At 30.8% G+C, this 24,307-nt stretch overlaps 1 protein-coding gene across 1 annotated transcript in view; it reads left to right on the forward strand.

Moving 5' to 3' along the window:
- Positions 1-268: 268 nt before the first annotated feature.
- LOC139486990 (uncharacterized) overlaps positions 269-24,307 on the forward strand; it is a 112,382-nt gene continuing 88,343 nt past the window's right edge. The window contains exons 1-2 of the mRNA XM_071272022.1: positions 269-392; positions 14,383-14,718. Coding sequence (XP_071128123.1) covers positions 362-392; positions 14,383-14,718 — 367 coding nt within the window. The 5' untranslated portion in view covers positions 269-361. The remainder of the gene's footprint in view (positions 393-14,382; positions 14,719-24,307) is intronic.

Consider the following 24,307-nt stretch of genomic DNA (forward strand, 5'->3'; position numbering starts at 1 on the left):
CCCCTTTAATATAATTTAGTAGTTGACAATGTGTTAATTTAATATGATCTTTTTTTTCGGAAATCACGTCTGTATTAGAATTGTTTTATACGTAAACAGAAAACACAATACATTTGTGAAAAAAATATCTATGTTCATTAAAAATTTCTTTATACTTTGATCGATGATTATTTAAATTAGCGCATGCGGAATTTGTAATATTTTGCGTCAAAATTCAATTTACTGATTGGATGACAAGTTAGATAATCCAAACTTGTTCTTTTGCTCAGTTGATGTGTTATAAGTTATAAGTGGATCAAATTTGTATTTATTTTATGATATTATATATTTTATTTTTATTTCGTGTGAATGATGTAGGGTGATGAAAATGTGGATTATCTTTCTAGCATTTGGTAAGTAATCATTTCTTTTAATTTTAAATTCTGAATAACTAGAATGTATATGTCTAGCCTTCTTAAATCTTTAAGAAGTATTTTTGACAAACAGTATCAGTTAAAAGTAATGATTTTACAGTGTATCATAAAACGCCTAAAACATTATCTAATCTTGTTTCAGCAATATTAACTTCCTTCTTAGGATAATGTATATTATAGTGTGTTTCGTGTCTGGGCATCCCTTCTTGGGATGTTGCAAAAATATTTTAAAATCCTTTTAATTTGGAGGGCAAATATTATATATTTATCATATTTATATTGAATTTGATAGAACAATTTCTTTTTCTTTTTTTTTAATCCCTTATTTTTAGTGGATTTTTCGTATTTATTTATAAAAAGCAAGTATCTCGTTGAATTTTAACCGATTCTGTCGTTTAATGTTTTCACAAAGAAGAACAATTAAGTTTCCTTAGATAAAAGTTATTTAAAATAACTGTGATGTCGTTAATTTCAAGGTATTGTAACGAAAAACCAAGGTCCATGACCTCTAGTTTTAATATTGAAATTCAAAAGTACATTGACTCAGAAGTCGTTTACAGAAGTTCAAGAAAGATCTATCGTCAAACATTTAGACCCCTTCGCTACCTTAATTTCAAAATATAGTATTGTTGCGGATTAAGTTTTTAGGGGTTAGTCATATTTATAGAAGAAAGAATATCTACCGAATTTACAAGCATAATGACAATGATACTAAAAACCATCTGACATGTCTTTCTCTCTTATATTACTTTACATTAGACATTAAAGTTTGTATTATGTGGAGATTAGTATCATTTAGTGTATATATTCATAATTCTAATGCAATTCGTTTAGAACGATAATTTTCATTGGACGTTGACAAATATTTTGAAGGGTTAGGATTCACATTCTACTAGTCCGTAACTAAGGAAAGCCACCATTTTGAATTCCGATTTTTTTTGGGTTGTAATTTTTCAAAAAATAAACAAAGTCACATTTTCTGCCTCAAAATCTTCTTTTTGTCAATATTTGAACCATTCAGAAGCGTACGAAAAGTATAAATACATCTAGTGTTTATGTTTGACATCGGGAGTATACCTATGCTGTCACATTGTTTTGATGCCAAAGACAATGTAATAGTTTTGCGGACTTTTTTATTTATAGCATTTTTAAGCCAATATAATTACTAAAATGGATTTATTTTAATGTGAGGTATTAGAATGGAGATAACTGTATTGTATTTTAAGCTTGGCCTTCGTAAAACTTGATTGAACTGTTGCAAATATCCGTTTTTAATCCAAGGTAAAATGATTGAACATTTTGAATTATCTACCACAACTGGCAGCACATGGTGCTACTGAAGCAGTAAATGTTCTCTCTAATTTTTCACGGCAATAAAAAGTTTTAGTTTTCATTTGATCAAAACATTTTGGGACCTTTTTTGGACTAAAAAACATAAAATAAGTGTAAAATGCACTTTTTAAACGGTTCCTGGCGTGGGGCATGTATATTCTATAGTTGCTGTTAAGTAATAGGGTTGGACATTTTTTATGCTGTATTCTCCCTATTGATTGGCTATCATAAAATGATAGTATGGATCCAAAGCTATGTACTGATATACATATATTTGATGTTGGACTTGTCAGTAAAAAATAGACATGGAAAATTCTCGTTTGTTTTATGTTTAATAAGTTAGCATAACCTCACATATGTCTTGTAAACAAGAAATACGCCGGGCTATTCGATGATTTACAATACGACCGACACGAGTTAAAAAAGTCAAACAGGTCATTTTTATCCAAATGGTTGATTGATATGTTTCACCCAACAGAATTAAGGGAGGTGAGGGGGTCCAAATAAGCCAAAGGCTACGCATGAGTCTGAAATGACAACGAATTTGTGAATGACGGTCGACAAATGGAGACATAAGGGCCACACTTAGCAGTCCGGTTGCAGTCTGGTCTTGAAAAAAGTATTCAATATATCAGCTCGGCGAAACAGACATTCCGGCCAGACATGCAAACCCCGGCCTCAAATTAATACGCCCGTTTTTTATTCATCATGTTCAGTCAGTAATGTTTAAGAGGAGAAAGATAAATTTATAACTTTTAAAGAGCTTAAATTTTTAATGATTTTTTATTAGCATAATATTTAAGATTTTTAAATCAATTCTACTTTTTTTTGTTCTTTTAAGAGACAAATTGTTGATCTAAGAAGTAATTGTTTTGTATTTTTAAATAAGTTTTTAATTTTGAAAAATGTTTTAAATTGTGTATGCATTTAATTTATTAATGAGCATGAGGTAAAAGTGTCTCATATAAAATTGAGAATGGAAATGGAGAATGTGCCAAAGAGACAACAACCTGACCATAGAAAAAAAAAACAACAAAACAACAGCAGAAGGTCACCAACAGGTCTTCAATGTAGCGAAAAATTCCCGCACACGGAGGCGTCCTTCAGCTGGCCCCTAAACAAATATATACTAGTTCAGTGATAATGAACGCCATACTAATTTTCAAATTGTACACAAGAAACTAAAATTAAAATAATACAAGACTAACAAAGGCCAGAGGCTCCTGACTTGGGACAGGCGCAAAAATGCGGCGGGGTTAAACATGTTTGTGAGATCTCAACCCTCCCATATACCTCTAGCCAATGTGGAAAAGTAAACGCATAACAATACGCACATTAAAATTCAGTTCAAGAGAAGTCCGAGTCTGATGTCAGAAGATGTAACCAAAGAAAATAAACAAAACGACAATAATATATAAATAACAACAGACTACTAGCAGTTAACTGACATGCCAGATCCAGACTTCAATTAAACTGACTGAAAGATTATGATTTCATCATATGAACATCAGACACAATCCTTCCCGTTAGGGGTTTAGTATCATACCATCATAACATATATGAGAAGAACATAACCCGTGTCATGCCAACAACTGGTTTTTGAATAAATGTATTTAGTTCCGATGCAAAGACCCTATAAGTGAATCAATATTAACGCCAAAATATGCAATCTTTAATGACCTGACAACAGTATCGTAACTATATCCCTTCTTAATAAGTCTATTCAAAGGTTTTGTTAGTTTTTGAGGTGAATACTGACACCTTTGTGCTTTATAAAGAATATTTCCATAAAAAATTGGATGTGAAATACCTGAACGTATAAGAAGTCTGCATGTTGAGCTATATTTACGAATGATGTCCTTATACCGATGATAAAATTTAGTAAATGTTTTGACTAGTTTGTGATATCGAAAACCCTGGTGTAATAATTTTTCAGTAATACATAAATTTCTCTCGTTAGAATCTAAAACATTGTTACATACACGAGCGAATCGTACAAGTTGAGATATATAAACACCGTAAGATGGTGACAAGGGAACGTCACCATCTAAAAATGGATAATTAACGATAGGAAATGAAAAATCATCTCTTTTATCATAAATTTTAGTATTAAGCTTTCCGTTAGTGATATAGATATCAATCTTCTTCCTGTTTAGTTCATTCGAGACATATGTCTTTTAAGGCAGGAATCTAATATATTTTTATGCTGATTTTATTTGATGTATAATGTATTATGTATTATAGTATTAATGAATGGGTGTTTTTATAATGGCCTTGTTATATGTCCAAGGTCTGTTATAATGGTCGAGAAAGTCTGTAATGGCCCGAGGCAACGCCGAGGGCCATTACAGACATCCGAGGCCATTATTACTGACCGAGGACATATAACAGAGCCATTATAAAAACAACCATTTCTTAATACATTTATTAACCAACTGAATAAAAGTGTATGTGTTAATATACCAAATATCCAAGATATTAAGTTGACAGAAGTTATGTGTTGAAAAACAGGAGGAACAGTGATCCCTATATATGGTTCATTAATGTTGGTTGCTGGTTACTAAATTAAATAAAATACAAAGAAGTATTATACTCTTTACAACTTAATTTTATTAACATTATTAAAAACCCTAACTGTGCTTTATACAGACAAACCGGGCATTAATACAGGGCCATTACAGAAAAACAGGGCCATTACAGAAAAAAACCAGGGTCATTACAGAAAAAAAACAGGGCCATTACAGAAAAACAGGGCCATTACAGAAAAAACAGGGCCATTACAGAAAAAAACTGGGCCATTACAGAAAAACAGGGCCATTACAGAAAATATGTTATTTTTAATAACCAGTCATTTTTAATAACCAGTAATTTTTGGCAATAATGTACTTAGTTGGTTAATAAAATGTTATATTGTGACACTGTAATAAACTATAATTACTTACTTACTTACTTACTTCTAATTACTTTTAATTAATTAAACAGGAAGACAACTATCTATGAAACATTCTTGGTTAATGTTATGAAAAATAAAAAATAAACACCATTTAAATTAACACGAAAAACTAATTGGCCATATTTTTTTAATCAAGATATTTGGTTCATTAATGTTGGTTGCTGGTTACTAAATTAAATAAAATACAAAGAAGTATTATACTCTTTACAACTTAATTTTATTAACATTATTAAAAACCCTAACTGTGCTTTATACAGACAAACCGGGCATTAATACAGGGCCATTACAGAAAAACAGGGCCATTACAGAAAAAAAACCAGGGTCATTACAGAAAAAAAACAGGGCCATTACAGAAAAACAGGGCCATTACAGAAAAACAGGGCCATTACAGAAAAAACAGGGCCATTACAGAAAAAAACAGGGCCATTACAGAAAATATGTTATTTTTAATAACCAGTCATTTTTGGCAATAATGTACTTAGTTGGTTAATAAAATGTTATATTGTGACACTGTAATAAACTATAATTACTTACTTACTTACTTACTTACTTCTAATTACTTACTTACTTACTTACTTCTAATTACTTTTAATTAATTAAACAGGAAGACAACTATCTATGAAACATTCTTGGTTAATGTTATGAAAAATAAAAAATAAACACCATTTAAATTAACACGAAAAACTAATTGGCCATATTTTTTTAATCAAGATATTTGGTTCATTAATGTTGGTTGCTGGTTACTAAATTAAATAAAATACAAAGAAGTATTATACTCTTTACAACTTAATTTTATTAACATTATTAAAAACCCTAACTGTGCTTTATACAGACAAACCGGGCATTAATACAGGGCCATTACAGAAAAACAGGGCCATTACAGAAAAAAAACAGGGTCATTACAGAAAAAAAAACAGGGCCATTACAGAAAAACAGGGCCATTACAGAAAAACAGGGCCATTACAGAAAAAACAGGGCCATTACAGAAAAAAACAGGGCCATTACAGAAAAACAGGGCCATTACAGAAAATATGTTATTTTTAATAACCAGTCATTTTTGGCAATAATGTACTTAGTTGGTTAATAAAATGTTATATTGTGACACTGTAATAAACTATAATTACTTACTTACTTACTTACTCCTAATTACTTACTTACTTACTTACTTCTAATTACTTTTAATTAATTAAACAGGAAGACAACTATCTATGAAACATTCTTGGTTAATGTTATGAAAAATAAAAAATAAACACCATTTAAATTAACACGAAAAACTAATTGGCCATATTTTTTTAATCAAGATATTTACGCTAATATTAATTTTTTTTTTCAGTTTCAATCAATAATATGTTACTATATAAACATTAAATCTTAGAAAATGTTTTTCATTATAATAAAAATATTAGTTTAAGCATTAAAATTTCAGCAGTAAGCCAGATAACAATCTTCTTCCTGTTTTAGTTCATTTGATAAAATAATTGAATTTCATTATGTTAGCACATACACTAAGTTCAATTCATGTATTTTAAATTCAATATAAGTTTTTCATTGAAAAATGATATTCATAGGTTTTGTCCTCACGTATATGTTCACTGTGCTTAAACGGCTGTGAGTAACTTACGTTACCCACAGCCCAAGATGGAGCCGCCTTGCGTCGGTTAGATACTTTTCTTCTATAGAATAACAATACCACGAATGCATCAATTAAACAACTGAATTTAAAAGTTGTATTAATCGTTTAGGGAAACCCCTAAACTGGAAAGGTGACTAAATTCTACAAAATAAACGATCACAGCACGATTTTAAAAAACACTTAGGCTGTCCGTAACTTCAAAACAACTTGTCCGTAACTTTTTTCATCATACCAATAGAGATGTCCGTAACTTTCAAAGAATCGACATACGCGGATGTAATGTTTAAACTGGTGATAGAGATTGCATCAAATACATATTCACAAAACGAAGTAGATGTCTAGTACGATATAATTCATTGTATCGATGGAAGACAAAATTGGGAAAAATATGAAAAAAATCACGATAAATCCGCAAAACTCGGGTCTTATTTTGTATAACGTCGGGGTATCCGAATCGCCAAGTTCGGAGGGTTGTTTCCGATCATAGCAGTATGATAAACTGTTGAAACATATCATTGTTCGTTTTTATTTTTGAACAAGTAGACTACACAAGTATTTTTTACACATACATGTAGCATGTATACACTTACTGATTTTCTGCCAGCAACGACAAGGGTAGCGTGAATCCGGGATTTTGGATTTTGGAGGGGAACCCAAATTGCCCAGGCAATCAGTGGATAGACTATACGAGACTTAAGTGCACAAACTTTTTCCGTCTTTTTGAAAAAGCCTAAAACACTTTTCTCTCATCCCCACAAAAACCAAGATTTACAGTAAATGGGAAAACTTTAAAAAAAAAAAAAGAGGACATTTTGTATAAATGAATAAACCTAGTTTTACAGCAGCTGCATATTTCATTTGTATGCAAGCTGCATTAAATCTCATTAAACTGAATAAAACTGAAAGACACAATAGGTAAAAGTCAGTGACAATAAAAGGAAAAGAGCAGTCAACACAGTGTAACAATTCGACATAGTATATAAAAATATAAATAACTACGTAGGACAACAGGGTAATTTAATAGTCTATCAACCCCTGATAACATACAAAGAGAGAAAAAAAAACATACTAGGAAACATATTCAAAAAATCATAACACTATAACTAACTGGTGGGATGTATAAATACCGAGCCGCGTCAAAGAGTATTCATCAAAATACACATAGAAAGAAACAGAGGTGAAGGTAAACCGCAAACATATAATTAAACTCAAAACATTAAAGAGTATGGAAAAGCCTTGGTCTGACAAGCGAAAAACGTCGATAAGACGCACATCAGTAAATAAAAGTTGAAACCATAACCAGGATGGAGTACCCCAAACCCGACATAAAACTTCTGTGGTGTAAGTATGATGCGTTAATAAAATCACATTTGGTGGTGAATGAGTAGTATAAACGGCCGCGAAGGTTACAAATATGATGTTAATTGTCTTCTAATTGTTGAAATTATAATTCTTAAAATTTTAAATCAAAAGTTACCCACATCTAAAAATAAAGTTACGGACAGTCTGCTTAGTTTCGATCAAAAAGTTACGGACATCTTATGCATTTTTTAAAGTTGACCTTGCGCTTTAGTGAACTCTATATTAACAAATTTATGGTAATTGTTAGTCATTTCTTTATTCAATAATCCTATAAATATTTACATTCTGCATGAAAAACGTCGCAAAAGGTACATTTTGTATGAATTAAATATCAACGAGTTTAGAGTCCGCCATCTTGGACTGTGGGTAACTTAAGTTACCCACAGCCGTTTAAGCACAGTGATGTTGCAAAAATGTATATGCTAAGAAGACTTTTACCAAATTGTTCCTTTTTATGGGTAAATACATGTAGCAATGAAAATCAAACGTCGTGCTTATCTACAAATAATATTTAGGATTGCATTTTCAAAAAAGTATTTTTTAATTCCCTTGATACATGTTTTTTTAATTTTCAGAGTTCTAAAGAAAAAAAGCATCATACTTATAATTTAATACACCAGACTCATGTTTCAAAACAAAACGAAAAAAAACCCAAAAAAAAACACTAATGACATTCGAATCAAATACAAGAAAATTAAGTGCATTGAAAATTAAAAGTTCCAAAATGTGCATAATCTGGCTAAGGCTATATATGCCTTTGGTGTAGACAACACACTTTTGTGTTTTAAACAATTTTTATACTACCATAAAAGGGGGCCCAAAATAAGGATAATCTGTTTTCCAGATAGTAACTTTAGTATAAGTCTATGGATCTCTATGAAATTGTACCACAAGGTTTCATACCAAAAAAGGAAGGTAGAGATTGATTTTGGGTATGATGGCCCTAACCGTTTAAATAAAAGAGGTCAAAACAATACTGTGTGTATAAATGGCTTATTTCTTGATCAATTTTTAATCCATTTGGGGTTTAATTCAAAGTCTTGAATTCTTGGGATTCTCTTATATGCTGAATTAAACCGTTTATTTAGATTTTGGATTTTGGGCCCCGTTTTAAACGGGTCCACATTGAGCTTCAAAGGGTCCAAAGTTAACCCTTGCTTGATTTCATCAATGAATTATTTGGTTCTTTGAAATACCGAATTTAACCGTGTATTTAGATTTTTTATTTTAGACCCGGTTTAAAATTGGTCCACATTAAGGTCCAAAGGGTCCAAAATTAAACTTGCATAATCCTATTGCCCCTTAAATCAAAACTTAGCTTGATTTTAACAAACATTTAATTCAGAGGTTTGTTTGATAAACTGAATCTGAACATGTATTTAGATTTCGGATACTGAACCATAATCATGATAATAGGTAAATGTTCAATTTCAAATTTTTAAGTTCTTAGACACCATTCATTGTGTGTCAGAAACCAATGTAGTGTCAATTATTTAATCACAATCCAAATTCAGAGCTATATCAATAAAATTGAAAATGGAAATGGGGAATGTGTTAAAGAGACAACAACCCGATCAATATCAAGCTTGAATGTTGTGTCCATACATGCCCCAACTGTTCAGGGTTCGACATCTACGGTCGTATCAAACTGTGTCCTCCTTCGAAGCATTTTATTACCATTTAATGAAGACTTAATTTACAAAATAGACCCCACCAGTTATGTTTCATGTCAGCACAAGAATTCTCACTACTGATATGGTTACTTCCAATGAGACGAAAAATCAGTCAGCAGTGGCATCGACCAAGTGGTTGTGAAAACTTTTCAAAGATACCATATTTATTAAGGTCCCAAAAGTAAAGAACCAGGCCGCTGAGGTCAAAGAATCAATGTGAAATAGCACCAACTTTTTACGTGTCATCGTAGCTTTATGTAACTAATTTATTTGACTAATAATTCGTGAAGTACCTTGTTTTGAAGTATTATATGTAAAGTAAAAATGCACTTTACTTCTCTGACATATTCACCATTTCCTTTCTCAATTTTATTTTTTACAGAGTTTGTCTTTAGTGCCGTGTGGAGACAGTAGAGTGCCTCCCCGTGCTTAAGGTTTATGCTCTTATATTATACTAGATTATGGAGTGTGTGTCCGAGCGAGAACTTCTCTATGTTCATTACTTTAGGAATATCTATCAAAAAGTAGTATTTTAATATTCAGCCCCATTCATCTATTTAGTCAGACGTCAGTCGCTACCTTGATATACCCTATCTTTTGTTAAATTTGTCGGGTAACTTATGACAATAAGCATTTGACGTCTTGAGCCGAACAGTTTTATCATTTTTACACAATTTAATCTACTGTGTGATGGTTCATATTCTGGACGCCAGTCTTTGCTCCTTTGTAATAAATCTACATACCAAAAAACAAATATGAAGCTTAGAAATGGAAAAATATTAAATACTAAACTCGTTCAAAGGGTATCTACACGTCTCAATCTTCAGAATCGCTTATCTAAAAATACTACCATAGCTAACGTTTTTAACAATAAAAATCGTGGTTACCCTTCTATCGATAAGTGTCATGCCAAAAAATGACTTACGTGTCCCCGTCTTTCCACCAACAATACAGTAAGGTCCACATTTAATGGTCGCACATTTTCTCTAAATTTTGAAACTGATATTACTTGAAAAACAAACAGTATTATTTATTTACTCACATGAAACAAACCGGGATGCGGTATTCAGTACGTAGGTGAAACTGGGCGATATTTATCTAAACGCACGCAAGAACACCTGTATCGTTTTAAAAGACCCAATAAATTCAAAAGTATCATTTATCAACATCTTAAGAAGCACAGTCATCCTATTAAATATTTAACAGTTCAACCTTTAGAAGTAGTAAATAAGCAGCCTGGTGAATCTCATTCCAAGTTTGTACGATCACGAAAAATAAATGAATTAAATTGGATTAAAAAATTACAGACAGTCTACCCTCTCGGTCTTAATGATAATATCATGGGAATTGGCAATATATCAAGAACCGATTCTGTTAACATTTTGGATATAGTTTCTAAAACTGTTCGTAAAAATCGTTCTCATGGACGCAGAAAAAATCGCAATCAAAGAAAATTTCGGACCAACCATACAAATATTTCGGACCTAATTTCCATTTCAAAAAACAACGGCAGACATTATCTGTTAACCAAGCTTTGTTCTTTACCTATAAATAAATTAAATAAAATTTTAGAGGATTGCAACACAATTTCATATTACAGTCCTAAGTATGAAATTGTCCAAATTATAATGGCATATTGTTATTCTAAACTGTTTCCAAAAATTGATCGCCCTGAAGATCATAAAAAACATTTTATTAAAATAAAGTATGTCAATAAAGGTTTTGATTTTGTAAATATTGCCGGTATTTTCAACGACCATTCTGTTAAAGACCAAATTCCTGGATATTTTGATAATACTGAACTCCCTCTCATTTGTTATATTTACAAGAAATCTACCCGAAAATATGTGTTTAATTATAGCCAATTGTGTAAAGATGTAAATATCACTGAAAATACACCTATGTCGTGTAATTGCAGTAATTCAGAATACACCTATGGACCAATTTCCCATGTTATAACAGGAGACCTTAACATCGTTCGCGACCGAGAGTTAAAATCATTCCTCAGTAAAGGACCTAAATATCGTCCCCCGTCAACTATTAACTGGAATGAGTGTCGTAATATCATCAACGACTCACTCCGCGCCTACTGTTTGAAATGGGTAAAACGGGAAAAAGCTGACAAAAAATCTTTGGACTCTTTTTTTTAATTCAGTAATGAAGATAGTTGATATTCGAATACAACATTTTAAAGAACATTTTACCCTCAACAAAAACTATAAAAACCCTATTTCGCGTATCAAAAATAAACTAACAGAACTAGCCAAGGAATTTGTTTTTGTCCCGGCTGATAAAGCTGCTAATAATATCATTATTGTTTGACGTAAATTTTATATAGAGGTTCTGCAAAAGGAAATCACGAATTCACCAACATTCCAACTGACTTCATTTTCAGAAAACGACATCTGTAACAAACATAAACTTTTAGCTACTTCTTTACAAGCAGAACCAAACACAATGAAAGTCCCAACTATGTACTGGCTTCCGAAGCTGCACAAAAAACCTTACAAATATAGATTTATTTCATCTTCCAGCCATTGTTCAACTACTAAATTGTCTGTTTTACTTACTAGTACACTTGGTACAATAAAAAACCTGATAATAAATTGTTCAAATAAGGCCTTTGAAAATAGTGGAATTAATTACTTTTGGAGTGTCAAAAACTCGTTGGAAGTACTTGATAAATTGCATGCATATATTGGTGATTTTGAATCTGTTCAAAGTTTTGATTTTTCTACCCTATATACCACTTTGCCTCATATTCTTATTAAGAAAAAGTTCACATCCCTAATTAACTGGGCATTTAAAAAGTCGGAATGCGAGTACATATGTTCAAACTCTTTTAGATCATTTTTTAGTAGCAATAAACAAAAGAACTATGTCAATTGGACATGCTTTGATACTATTTATGCACTTGAATTTTTACTTGATAACATTTTTGTTCGCTTTGGAGATTCCGTATATCGTCAAGTTATTGGAATTCCAATGGGGACTAACTGTGCACCACTTATTGCGGACCTGTTTTTGTATTGTTATGAGTTACAATTTATGACTAAAATTAGCAAAGACCCATCAAAACAACATTTGATACAAAAATTTAACAATACTTTTAGATATTTGGATGATATATTGGCTCTAAATAATGACGACTTCAGTATGTATACTAAAGAAATTTATCCTGTAGAACTTACTTTAAATAAAGCTAATGATAACAATGACCACTGCCCTTTCCTCGATCTTGATATCTATATCATAAACGGGAAGCTTAATACAAAAATTTATGATAAAAGAGATGATTTTTCATTTCCTATTGTTAATTATCCATTTTTAGATGGTGACGTTCCCTTGTCACCATCTTATGGTGTTTATATATCTCAACTTGTACGATTCGCTCGTGTATGTAACAATGTATTAGATTTTAGCGAGAGAAATTTATGTATTACTGAAAAATTATTACACCAGGGTTTTCGATATCACAAACTGGTCAAAACATTTACTAAATTTTATCACCGGTATAAGGAAATAATTCGTAAATATAACTCAACATGCAGACATCTTATACGTTCAGGTATTTCACATCCAAAATTTTATGGAAATATTCTTTATAAAGCACAAAAATGTCAGTATTCTCCTCAGAAACTAACAAAACCTTTAAATAGACTTATTAAAAGGGGATATAGTTACGATACTGTTGTCAGGTCATTAAAGATTGCATATTTTGGCTTTAACATTGATTCACTGATAGGGTCTTTGCATCGGAACTAAACACATTTATTTCTAAAAAAACAGTTGTTGGCATGACACGGGTTATGTTCTTCTCATATATTTTATGATAGTATGATACTAAACCCCTAACGGGAGGGATTGTACCTGATATTCATATGATGAAGACATAATCTTTCAATCAGTTTAATTGAGGTCTGGAGCTGGCTTGTCAGTTAACTGCTAGTAGTCTGTTGTTATTTATGTATTATTGTCATTTTATTTATTTTCTTTTGTTACATCTTTTGACATCAGACTCGGACTTCTCTTGAACTGAATTTTAATGTGCGTATTGTTATTCTTTTACTTTTCTACATTGGCTAGAGGTATAGGGGGAGGGTTGAGATCTCATAAACATGTTTAACCCCGCCGCAATTTTGCGCCTGTCCCAAGTCAGGAGCCTCTGGCCTTTGTTAGTCTTGTATGATTTTAAATTTTAGTTTCTTGTGTATAATTCGGAGTTTAGTATGACGTCCATTATCACTGTACTATTATGCATATTTTAGGGGCCAGCTGAAGGACACCTACGGGTGCGGGAATCCTCGCTACATTGAAGACCCATTGGTTGCCTTCGGCTGTTGTTTGCTCTATGGTCGGGTGGTTGTCGCTTTGACATATTCACCATTTCCTTTCTCAATTTTATACTTTACTTCTCATATAACAATAAAAGAAAAAAAATGATGTGATGTACCAATAAGACAACTATCCTCTAAAGACCACTGGACAAGAATGAAAATACTTACAGATCACCGTAAGGACTTCAGCATTATAGAAAACTTATACCGTATAGTAGGTATAATAGGCTACTAATAACAAAACGTAAAACACTTGACAACTGTAAACTATTTGCTTCATCTAATATACATGTATTAAACTTAAACTCAAAAATAAAACATTACGCTTTTTTCTCCTACCTTATGACAGAGGTTTAACAGCGCAACATTAAAACAAACTGTAAAAATCAGTTGGTATTGGTTTGATTGGTTCGTAAGCCTGCTTTTAGGCAATGTCAAATTCAGATGTTTTAAGATCTTTCAACTATTTAAATACTAGTATCCGGATGTACTATACCGAGAAAATATATGTTGTATACACAATATATTCGTTGTAAGTAGTTGATTTATAGTATCATAATTATTCAGTTAAAATCTAGTTCAGTATAATACGCTGAGAGCTTTTGTTCTTCATGATTTTTACGTTAGATGTTTTTAAACCTCGATGTTAATAGAGTCTTCACTTATATTTTTATTACAGTGAACACTTTGGTGTTCGATATTTCCAACGCATTAGCACCTCCAGATGTCATTAGTGACTGGATGCCAATAAAAGCATATGACAATCCTGAAGTAGACATTTCACATGGTTTAAATGAACTACCGCTAAAGGTCGAAGTACAGGTCAAAGTGTTTGATAGGTTCTTAAATAAGGACATGTTTTTCTTAGCAACCGGATCTGCACAGAAAGGAAATGATAATAATTTGCCATTTGGAGGAGTTTTATACTTATATAATAATGAAACAATAAAGATATTAGCACCAGGACCAACAAATTGTACACGACCAGAGTGCACAGGTTTTCTAGTGTATTTGGGTAAGTATATATGTTTGCTAGCCGCTTGGATTTACGTACCTTCAAAACAATTTCCATACCAGATGATGCGTATTTTTCGCGTCTCGTGAGTTTATATTCAATCTACTTGCTGTTTAAAGACCACACACATATATGTGATTAGCTTAGATATTTTCCAGGCTTATGGAGTTTTCTAGGCAAAAATTAGTTTATTACATATTAGTCAACCATAGATCCTGTCAAATTATTTTGACATATTCTTTAAATAAAGGACATACGATTCTTTTTGTATTTCACCATGAATGAATTTTCGCACATATTTATTTATAAAGTATTTATACGGCTTTTCATCAACTTCCAACAGCAACTTCCAACAGCACATTTTTACATTATCTCAAAATAATATAAAAGTATTGTCGCCTACAAATACCTGTACTATTTTCAGCTCTATAATGCACATTTCTCTCTGCTTTTTTCGTTATTTGGACTCTTTGATAATCATACCACATCTCCTTTTTTATATAGTTAAAAGATATCTTTTGGGTTTCTGTGTCGTTGTGTGATCGTCTTATTGATGTATATTTCACACCTACTTTTATTCATATTTGTATTTTATTTAAAAGAAAATGCTAGAGGTACAATATCTACCTTACTTCCCTAGCCTGCAAAAAGATTATAATAGAGTGTCATTATTAATATCAAATTGATGCTTCCAAAGTATTGCGATAGGATTAAGATAAAAAAAAAATATGGAACTTAGCAATGATCATCCTTGTTTCTTTTAATCTTTGACTGTAGTTATTATGCTGTTGCCATGGTATTTGATGTAGTTACCATGACATTTTGCCATGTGGACCCCGAGGCACATTATTTTACATGATCAGTCCACTGTTAGATTTGCGCGCGTATTTTAGCTTGAATATGTTAGCTGAAGTTAGTAAAGTTATGCGTCTTATTTTTTTGTATTCCTGTAATAATTTATCATGTTAGCTTTAAAATTTAATTTTTAGATTATGAATCATGTCCATTTTAGTATATCAAGCATAACATTTGTTCAGTAGTCTGCAAAATGATATAATATAGAATTCTATAATTGTGTTTAAGTGGTGGAAGAACATAAAAAGCTCTTTGAACCGATAATGATTTCAACACCTTTTAAATACAAAACAATTTATATAAAGATGAATATGAATTAGCCGTTTCAGAATCTAAAGAATCATGGGTAATTTCATTGTTCGTACCCCAAAATGAAAATAACGCCACGTCATTGGTTGAATTTCCATTGTTTTGGACGTTTTCAACCAATCACGACGTTTTGGTGTACATTTTTGAAAATATTACCCAGAATGCAATAGATTCTGAAACGGCGAATTGAACGGATACAGAGCATTTCCAATAAGAAGAACTCAAACAAAAAAGCATAAAATCGTGCGTTTTGATTTACTTGTTAGCAAATGAATGAAACAATGTACCAACATTTGTGGTTTAACCATCTTTTGCTAAACACTACAATAAGACTTAAGTCATTTACCAAAACAAATGTACAAAAAAATCGAACGAAATATCCGGAAATATTTGTTTTCATTATGAATAAAAGGAAATGTTGTTCCTACGTAAATTTTTAAGACAGCTATATGTACCCAACGATAAACAGAACTAATAGACACCAAAAGGTTAACATAGTTACAATTTTTAACAATTTACAAGTGGCGACAAAGTGTCAATAAAAGTACATAGTTCAAATTTAACTCCCTACAAACAAAAAATGTATCTTTTATTTATTCTGCTTTGTTGCTTATATCAAAGATTTCTTAAATTTGTTGTACGTTGAAATTATCTATCTTTTTTAAATAAATGAAACACGAAAGCGCTTTGAAAGCATCAAATTATATAGTTTTGTTTTCATATTTTTAAATTACAGCACTGTGTCGATACCGCTGATGGTGGACTATCAGTCCCCTAAGGTATCATCAGCTCACTAGTCAGTTACTTCGGTACTGAAATGATTTACAGTATAACAAACTTTTTTTAAATTGCTCAATATAGAAGCGGAGTAGCAGGAGACTCCATTTGTACAAGTACAAATAAAGCAAAACTGTAATTGTGTACCTGTTATTTGTACACTAGTTGACTGATTGCAGGATGAAAGCGTTGACGTTTGCTCCTTTTGTAGTATGAATCATGGAAATCCATTCTGTAATAAATTATCTCATGTATTTTTTGGAAAAAAGTTTCAATTCAAAAACCTAATGGAAATCATGAACATACCACAAGAAAGAGCTTAAAAAAAGAGATAACGCTGATAGTAAATATGAATAATACTTGAAACATGTACAACGAAAACAATATTAATTGACATGAACTTGCTTTTGAAAATGTCTATATGTATGTGCAAACAATTAAATCAATAAAAACTGTTCCTATCAAATAACTGCAGTTATGCATCGTCGTGCATTATATTTCCTTTTCTGTTGATATTTGTCTTGCGAAATTGATCCTCAATATTAATAATAAAATTTTTAATATACTATTTCATGGGAAATTATTTAATTATAATTGTTAATGATTCACAGCAAAGAATAATAAATAAATATTTATTATTCGTAAATACAAAATTGATAATGATTGTATATATATAAAGCAAAGATGCTTGGATATTTTTGGTTTATATTGTAGTTTTTTTTTTTAAATCGAAGCATACAACTAATAGATTTTTTTTTAATAATTTCAGGGTTTTTTTTTTTTTGCTTTGTGAATAATTTAGCTTTTTTGTAAGTGTTCTACTCGCTGACTTGCATCCTTGGTAACTATTGAGTGATCATAAACAGTTTAAAAGTATTCATAAATATATATGTAGAGATAGAATATGAAGTTTTCATTGTCTATTTTTATATTTTTACACCGTCATTATGGTTCCGTCTCCAGTCAGGATGCTCGTTTGTTGATGGTAATCAATTTCAAATTTTTTTGAATTGCTAATTTTTGATAGTTTCTTTTGTTTCTTTTCTGACATGGGACTTGGATTTATTTTAAAGTGCGTTTAACTGTGTGTATTGCTGTGGGTTTGTTTTTTCTACATTGGCTAGATGTATAGGGGAAGGGTTGTGATCTCACGAAACATGTTTACCCCGCCGCGTTTGTGAGCCGGTCCCAATTCAGGAGCCTCTGGTCTTTTAAGTTTTGTATGATTTTAATTTTAGTTCATTGTTATATTTCGTAGTTAAGTTTGTATGACGTATATTATCACTGAACCATCACTGCACCATCACTGAACCAGGGTCGTGTTCAATACCGTAGCAGCTACGTAGCCGCTACGTAGCTGCTCGGCTATCTATGTAGAAAACGCGGCTAGCTGTACACGTTCAATAGTCATAAATATACGTAGCACTACGTAGCCGCTACGATATTGAAAGCAACCCTGTAGGGCGGATCCAGCCATTTTAAAAAGCGGGGGGGGGGGGTCCCAACCCAGGACAAAGGGGGGGGTCCAGCTATATGTCCCCATTCAAATGTATTGAGGGGCCAAAAAAAGGGGGTGTTCCAACCCCCGGAACCCTCCCCCCGGATCCGCCAATGTAGTACACTGTTTTTAACTAGGGGCCTGCTGAAGCACGCCTAGCACAACGTTCATTGTGACACCATAAATTAAGTATTACTTCCGTATCATTACTTGGAACTGAAATCAATCATAAAAGGCAAAATATTATCGTCATGCAATCAATAAAAAAACAAAACAAAAAATTAAAGTTGCATGCGACTGTAGCGCTTTTCTGGATCTACCTTCATCAGGAACGTCAAAAAGGCGAATAATACTACATGTATTTTGCCTACTGCGAGTTGGTTTCACTGTTACCTCTAAATTTTTGGCACTGGGAACACCAAATAGCTGTTATTTTTTTATTTTTTTTTTAACTCAAACGCTATCTTTCTATCAAATACTTAAATCAATTTATTTGATGCCGGTTTAAATAGGACATTTTTATAATAGATGCACAATCTTAAAATTTCAGGATACTGTTATCCCAGGTGATGTCTAATATGTTTTATAAAAAAACCGACTTCTTTTAATTGTTTATTTTGTTATAAAAAGTTATTTGATATATTTCGAGCTATTTATTCCAAACTAAGAATCAGAGCAGTGTTTACAGGTACCCCTCTTTTCGCCCCTTTTCTCTTTTTGATATTTTAATCAAAAATCTAAAAAATCAAACTTTCAAAAAGTGAAATAATCAAAATTGCACATTAGGTTTAGTATTTTAAAAGTTTGATCAAATTATTAAACTATCAAATTTATAAATGATATTTAGAATTTTAATATTTTAATTATTTGGTTAAAATTTCAAAATTTCAAAACTTTTACACAATTTGGAATTTTGATACTTTGAAACTTTGATCAAAATTCCAAAAATCTAAAATTTTAAAACTTTTTAAAACTTTGAATTGATTAGTGTTACACGGACCGTACTGTAATAAGGCTTATTCTCATTTCGCCTTATTAATATTAATTTTAGAAAAGTATAAAATATTAATTTTAGTAAAGTATAAAATATTAATTTTAGTAAAGTATAAAATATTAATTTTATAAAAGTATATGAAAAAAAAGTCATCGGATAAAAACACTTTTAATATAAAACCAATATTATATCTCTAATTTATGAAATATATCTACAATGCTACGTTTAATATTTATAAAACAAATGTCAATACCATAATTTTAATAACATTTTCTTTGTAAAGTTTTTAAATAAATAAATAAATAATGCATGCAATTTAAAAAGGTATAAACTCATTTACATTCTACCCTCTATCTGGGAATAGTATATCTAACAGTCAATTAATATGTTTCAGCATCTATATGAAATTGTTGATGGAGAAATGTTTCCACTAGTACCTTTGCAATTTTACTAGGGATTTCAGAGGACATGTTAACAATATTCTCTGCTCTATTGAAGACTGCTAAAAAATCACCTGAACCAACAACGTTCTTTATTGATAACGAAGCTGTTGTCTAGATTTTGACCAGTTTTGTCTTTCAAATAATCACTATTAGAGATTATTTTACCAATATTCCTATTGTCTTTGTCGACAAGACTCGTAACCAACTATATACAGAAGAATCAGACTTCAATAAAAAAAATAAGAAGATGTGGTATGATTGCCAATGAGACAATTCTCCACCAGAGACCAAATGACACACAAATTAACAACTCAAAACAATTCCCAATTATCCCACTTTTAAACTTCCCAACTGTCCCACAAACATATTCCCGATTGTCCCACAATATTTCGTTACTTTTTTACCTGTAATTTCAAAAAGTGGGACAATCGAGAAGACAACCTTGAAATACTTTTTAAAAGATGTTTTTTTTTGTGTCTTTCCAATGTTTCCTTTTTGAATAATTCTTTTAAGAGTGGCTCATCTTTTTTAAAATGTATTTTTAAATTAGAAAACTAATAATGTACATGTAATTAAGAATCACATGAGAGAAAAGCATTAATACAAAAAGCACAAAATATAAACATAAATAAATATTAATATAATGATAGTATTTTACATATAAATGGACTTAGTTTTTCTGCCAGGAAACATTACAATTTCCCTCTGGTTAAAGTTTTTAAAATAACTTTCTTAAACTATCCTGGATTTGTACCAAATTTGGACAGAAGCTTGTTTATGATCATAAGATAGTATACAGAAGTAAATTTTGTAAGATGAAATATTCAATTTTTTTCAGTATTTTACATATAAATGGACTTATTGTTTCTGCCAAGAAAACATTACATTCACTTAGAGGTTTAAGTTTTTAAAATTTTGATAACTTTTTTTTATACTATCCTGGATTTGTACCAAACTTAGACAGAAGCTTGTTTATTATCAAAAGCTAGTATCTAGAAAGAAATTAAGTTAAAATTTTGTTCTTTATTTCCGTATTTTACTTATGAATGGACTTAGCTTTTCTTCCAGATGCATTACATATAGTCTGCAGTTAAAGCTAGTTTTTAAAACATTTATTAGATTCATAAACTATCCTGGTTTTGTTTTTACAAATCTTGGACAATCAAAAGTTAGTATAGAGAGGAATATCTTTATCTTTTTTTTCTCATTTTTGTTGAGACTGCGATTAACATCAAAAGTAGGCGAGACACCAGGTTCAACGGAATCCTTACAAATTTAATATACACGAAGCACAGTTTTTTTTTAATTCAATTTGTTTTTATTATTAAAGTTTCTGTTATAAAAGTCTGTTGGAAAACATGTTTTTTTGTTCTATTAAACTTTTTTGTGTGTTGCATAATGTAAAAGGATAATTAGATTATTTAGATTTTTCTAACTGCGTAAAATAAAAAAAAGTTTCAACTTTTATGAAATATGAAACAAACAATATTTCAAGAAAAGCAACTTTCCAACTTAAAAATGTTTTATTTTAGATTTTTCCTAATTTCACAACTTTTGAAATCATAAAAATGGTCACTTTTATTAAAAATAATAATTCAAAAGAAACGATTCCCTAATTGCATGTTGTTTAAATTGCAATAAAAACACAGAGGTTTAATTTGTTTATTTAATATTTTTATCTAAATTCACAGATTCAGATTCAATATAAATGTTTATTAAAGTCTCACCACTTGTATAACATTATACATTCCAATATACATATAAAACATTGCGTATAACATGAAATATTGGATAACATAGTATATAAAACATATTGTATATTAAAACTAACAGTAAAATATCATAAGCTTATAAATACTAAAACATATACAAGTGCCATTCTATTAAGAATTATGAGACTAATACAATTCCTTCGGATTCGTTTGTTTAAATATGTTAACTCGTAAAAACCATGGTATATATAGTACATAGTGCAAGCAGTTGACGTTTTGTCATGTATGTTTCATACAATACAATATTTTCATTGTCAAATAAGGACGCCCTAAGAGGGCATTATAATTACAAACAATTTATTACAATGATTATTATTAATTCTTAATGATATAAAATGACAAAATAGAGAATTTAGAAAAATAAACACAATAGATAAATTAAAACCCCAGATAAGAGTCCGTAATTTTGATTGGCAAACAACAGTCGCGAGGCGTTCTAAAATTATTTTTATTTCGTAATAAAAGTCAACATTCCGATGACTGCATGTGATTCTTTTGACATTACTTACATAATAGTTATTGAAAAACTGGTCTTTATCGTGATATGTGCACTGTCCACAGGACAGCAATAATGATCAATAAGCAATAATGATCAAGCCGTAGGCGAGGTCATTATCGCTGTTGCAGTCAATGCCCCTGTTCTACGGGCAGTCCATGTATCACGAAAATGACCAGTTATTCAATAAATATTATGTTTATTTCATTGAGGAACCATGTTTTTAAAAATTCTCATAAATTGAAATTGTTTAAAGCAAACTCGAGTTATTGTACGATTTCTATAGGAAAGAGTGAAGACCAGTCATAGTGTCAGATAACTACAAATGTATAAGTCACTGCCATTCATTTAAGTGCAATTTTTCACTATGAATACAAAATAAAGTTTTCTATAATTTTATGATTAACGAAATCACTCAAAACAGAGAAACCACGCCGTACTGGTCATTAGCATGTAAAAGTCCGTTAACGACCGGTTTTCTGGTCCGTTTTTTTCTGTTAATGACCGATGGATTTTTTTACTGAAGAATAAAGAATGTCATGTGGCCCCTTGTTATCCAATAAGAAAAGCTAATTCTTAACCGATATGAAATAAAACAATATAAAGGAAAACAAACGAAAAGATTGATTTAACTCGTAATTTCTTAAATGTGTAAATGTGTAAAAGTGTAATGATATTTAAAGATTGAAATTATGTGCTTTTTTTTTGTAATTTTATAGAAATACCTGTAATATCAACTTTTGAGCTTCGTTCAATCAGATATGGTCAACTTTATTTAAAAAATACGATCACACTCAGGTCAATACCTCGATTTTTTTAAAACATTAAAAAACGATTAAACAGTTAAAGTTATCCCGTAAAGTGCTTCAGAAAATCTTAACAATACATATTAGTTTACAGGAGTTTATTTCCACATTTATCATTCGATATTATATGAGTTCCAAAATATAACAGCGGAAATATGTTAATATTTGGCTTTTTTGTAGATATGAACCTTATTGTCTATATAGCTTCATATAAATACATGTATTATATGACATTTAATTATCTCGTGATTGAATATTATATTTGCAAAAAAATAGAATTTATGTTTTAATGCTAGTTGTTTAACCAAACATAAAGTATTTATGTGCTAAAATGCTCCATCTATTTTGAACATAATATGTGTACATAATTGAGCACATGCAATTATGTACACTTCAACATTAGCCTTTACTTTCTAAATACAATAGAACAAACACAAGTTTGGATACTGAATGGCGCAGTGACCACCTTAAATTTTATTTTCCTAATACAATATGTATCTGTTCTGGTTAAGTCCATCAAACTAAAATAATAAAGTCCATCAAAAACACAAGATACAATGCCTGACAGAATCTTGGACAATATCATGTTCTGCAACAAAATAATCTACAAAATAAATAGAACACATTTAATAACTGTTCTATATAAAACTTGCATACAAATATTTTGTATACAAAAAAAAAAAAATACAAAAAAAAAAATAAACTTCTACCTATATATATGACGTGCGATTGTGTGGTCTCTACCCAGTCCTCGATTACAAAAAACCTGTGCAATTACCTTTGGTGACCACCTCAACGCACAAAGAAAGTAGACAGAAATATACATGTAACTAAATTCCAAGATTCTTAGAAACTGATGAATGCTTTAATTTGTAAATTTTCTAACACATATCCGTCTTTGGCTCTATCTGATTTCCAGCGACCATGAATTTTAAATAATCTATCAGATATGCCACACTGAGCGGCGGCTGTTGCCCCTCCAGCTCTAAAGCTATGTAAACCAAAATCAGATATACTACAGCCAAAATCAGCTAATGCCATAGATACGATTTCTCTAGTTCTAGTGTACGACAAACATGCATTTTTCTTTCTTAATGAAAATACATTGCGACTCTTAAAAAACGAGATCGATCTAAAAATATACATATCGGACTTCATATCTATATTGGCTACATCTAAATGATTTGAAAGTAAAGCAACAGGACATTGTGGACTTTCTAGCTTTGATATGAAAATATGGTTGCCTTTTCTATAGCAATCTGTTTTGCTCCTTTCGACAAAAATATCTATATAACCGTCACAAAAACTTATATGTTTGGCTTTAATGTTACATAATTCATTAAAACGTAAAAAAACAGTATAAGCTAAAGAACAGATAGTAAGTAAACGTAAATCTTTGAGTGTGCTATTGGAAGTATTATATCTAGCAAACAATTAAATCATAATATCAGGTGTCACAGGTTCCTTTTTCTTGATAGGTCTAGAAAATGTTCTTCTTGCTGACTCAACTATTGAAGAAATTAAATCCGAGTCGCAAGGATTTTTTACACCAGCTAAATTGTGTGCCCATCTGATACTATAAAATGCAGACTCAATTATATGATTTGCAGATTCAATTAAATTTTGCAGATAAAAGATA

This window comes from Mytilus edulis, chromosome 1 (genome assembly GCF_963676685.1).
Source record: "Mytilus edulis chromosome 1, xbMytEdul2.2, whole genome shotgun sequence".
NCBI classification, from domain to species: Eukaryota; Metazoa; Mollusca; class Bivalvia; order Mytilida; family Mytilidae; genus Mytilus; species Mytilus edulis.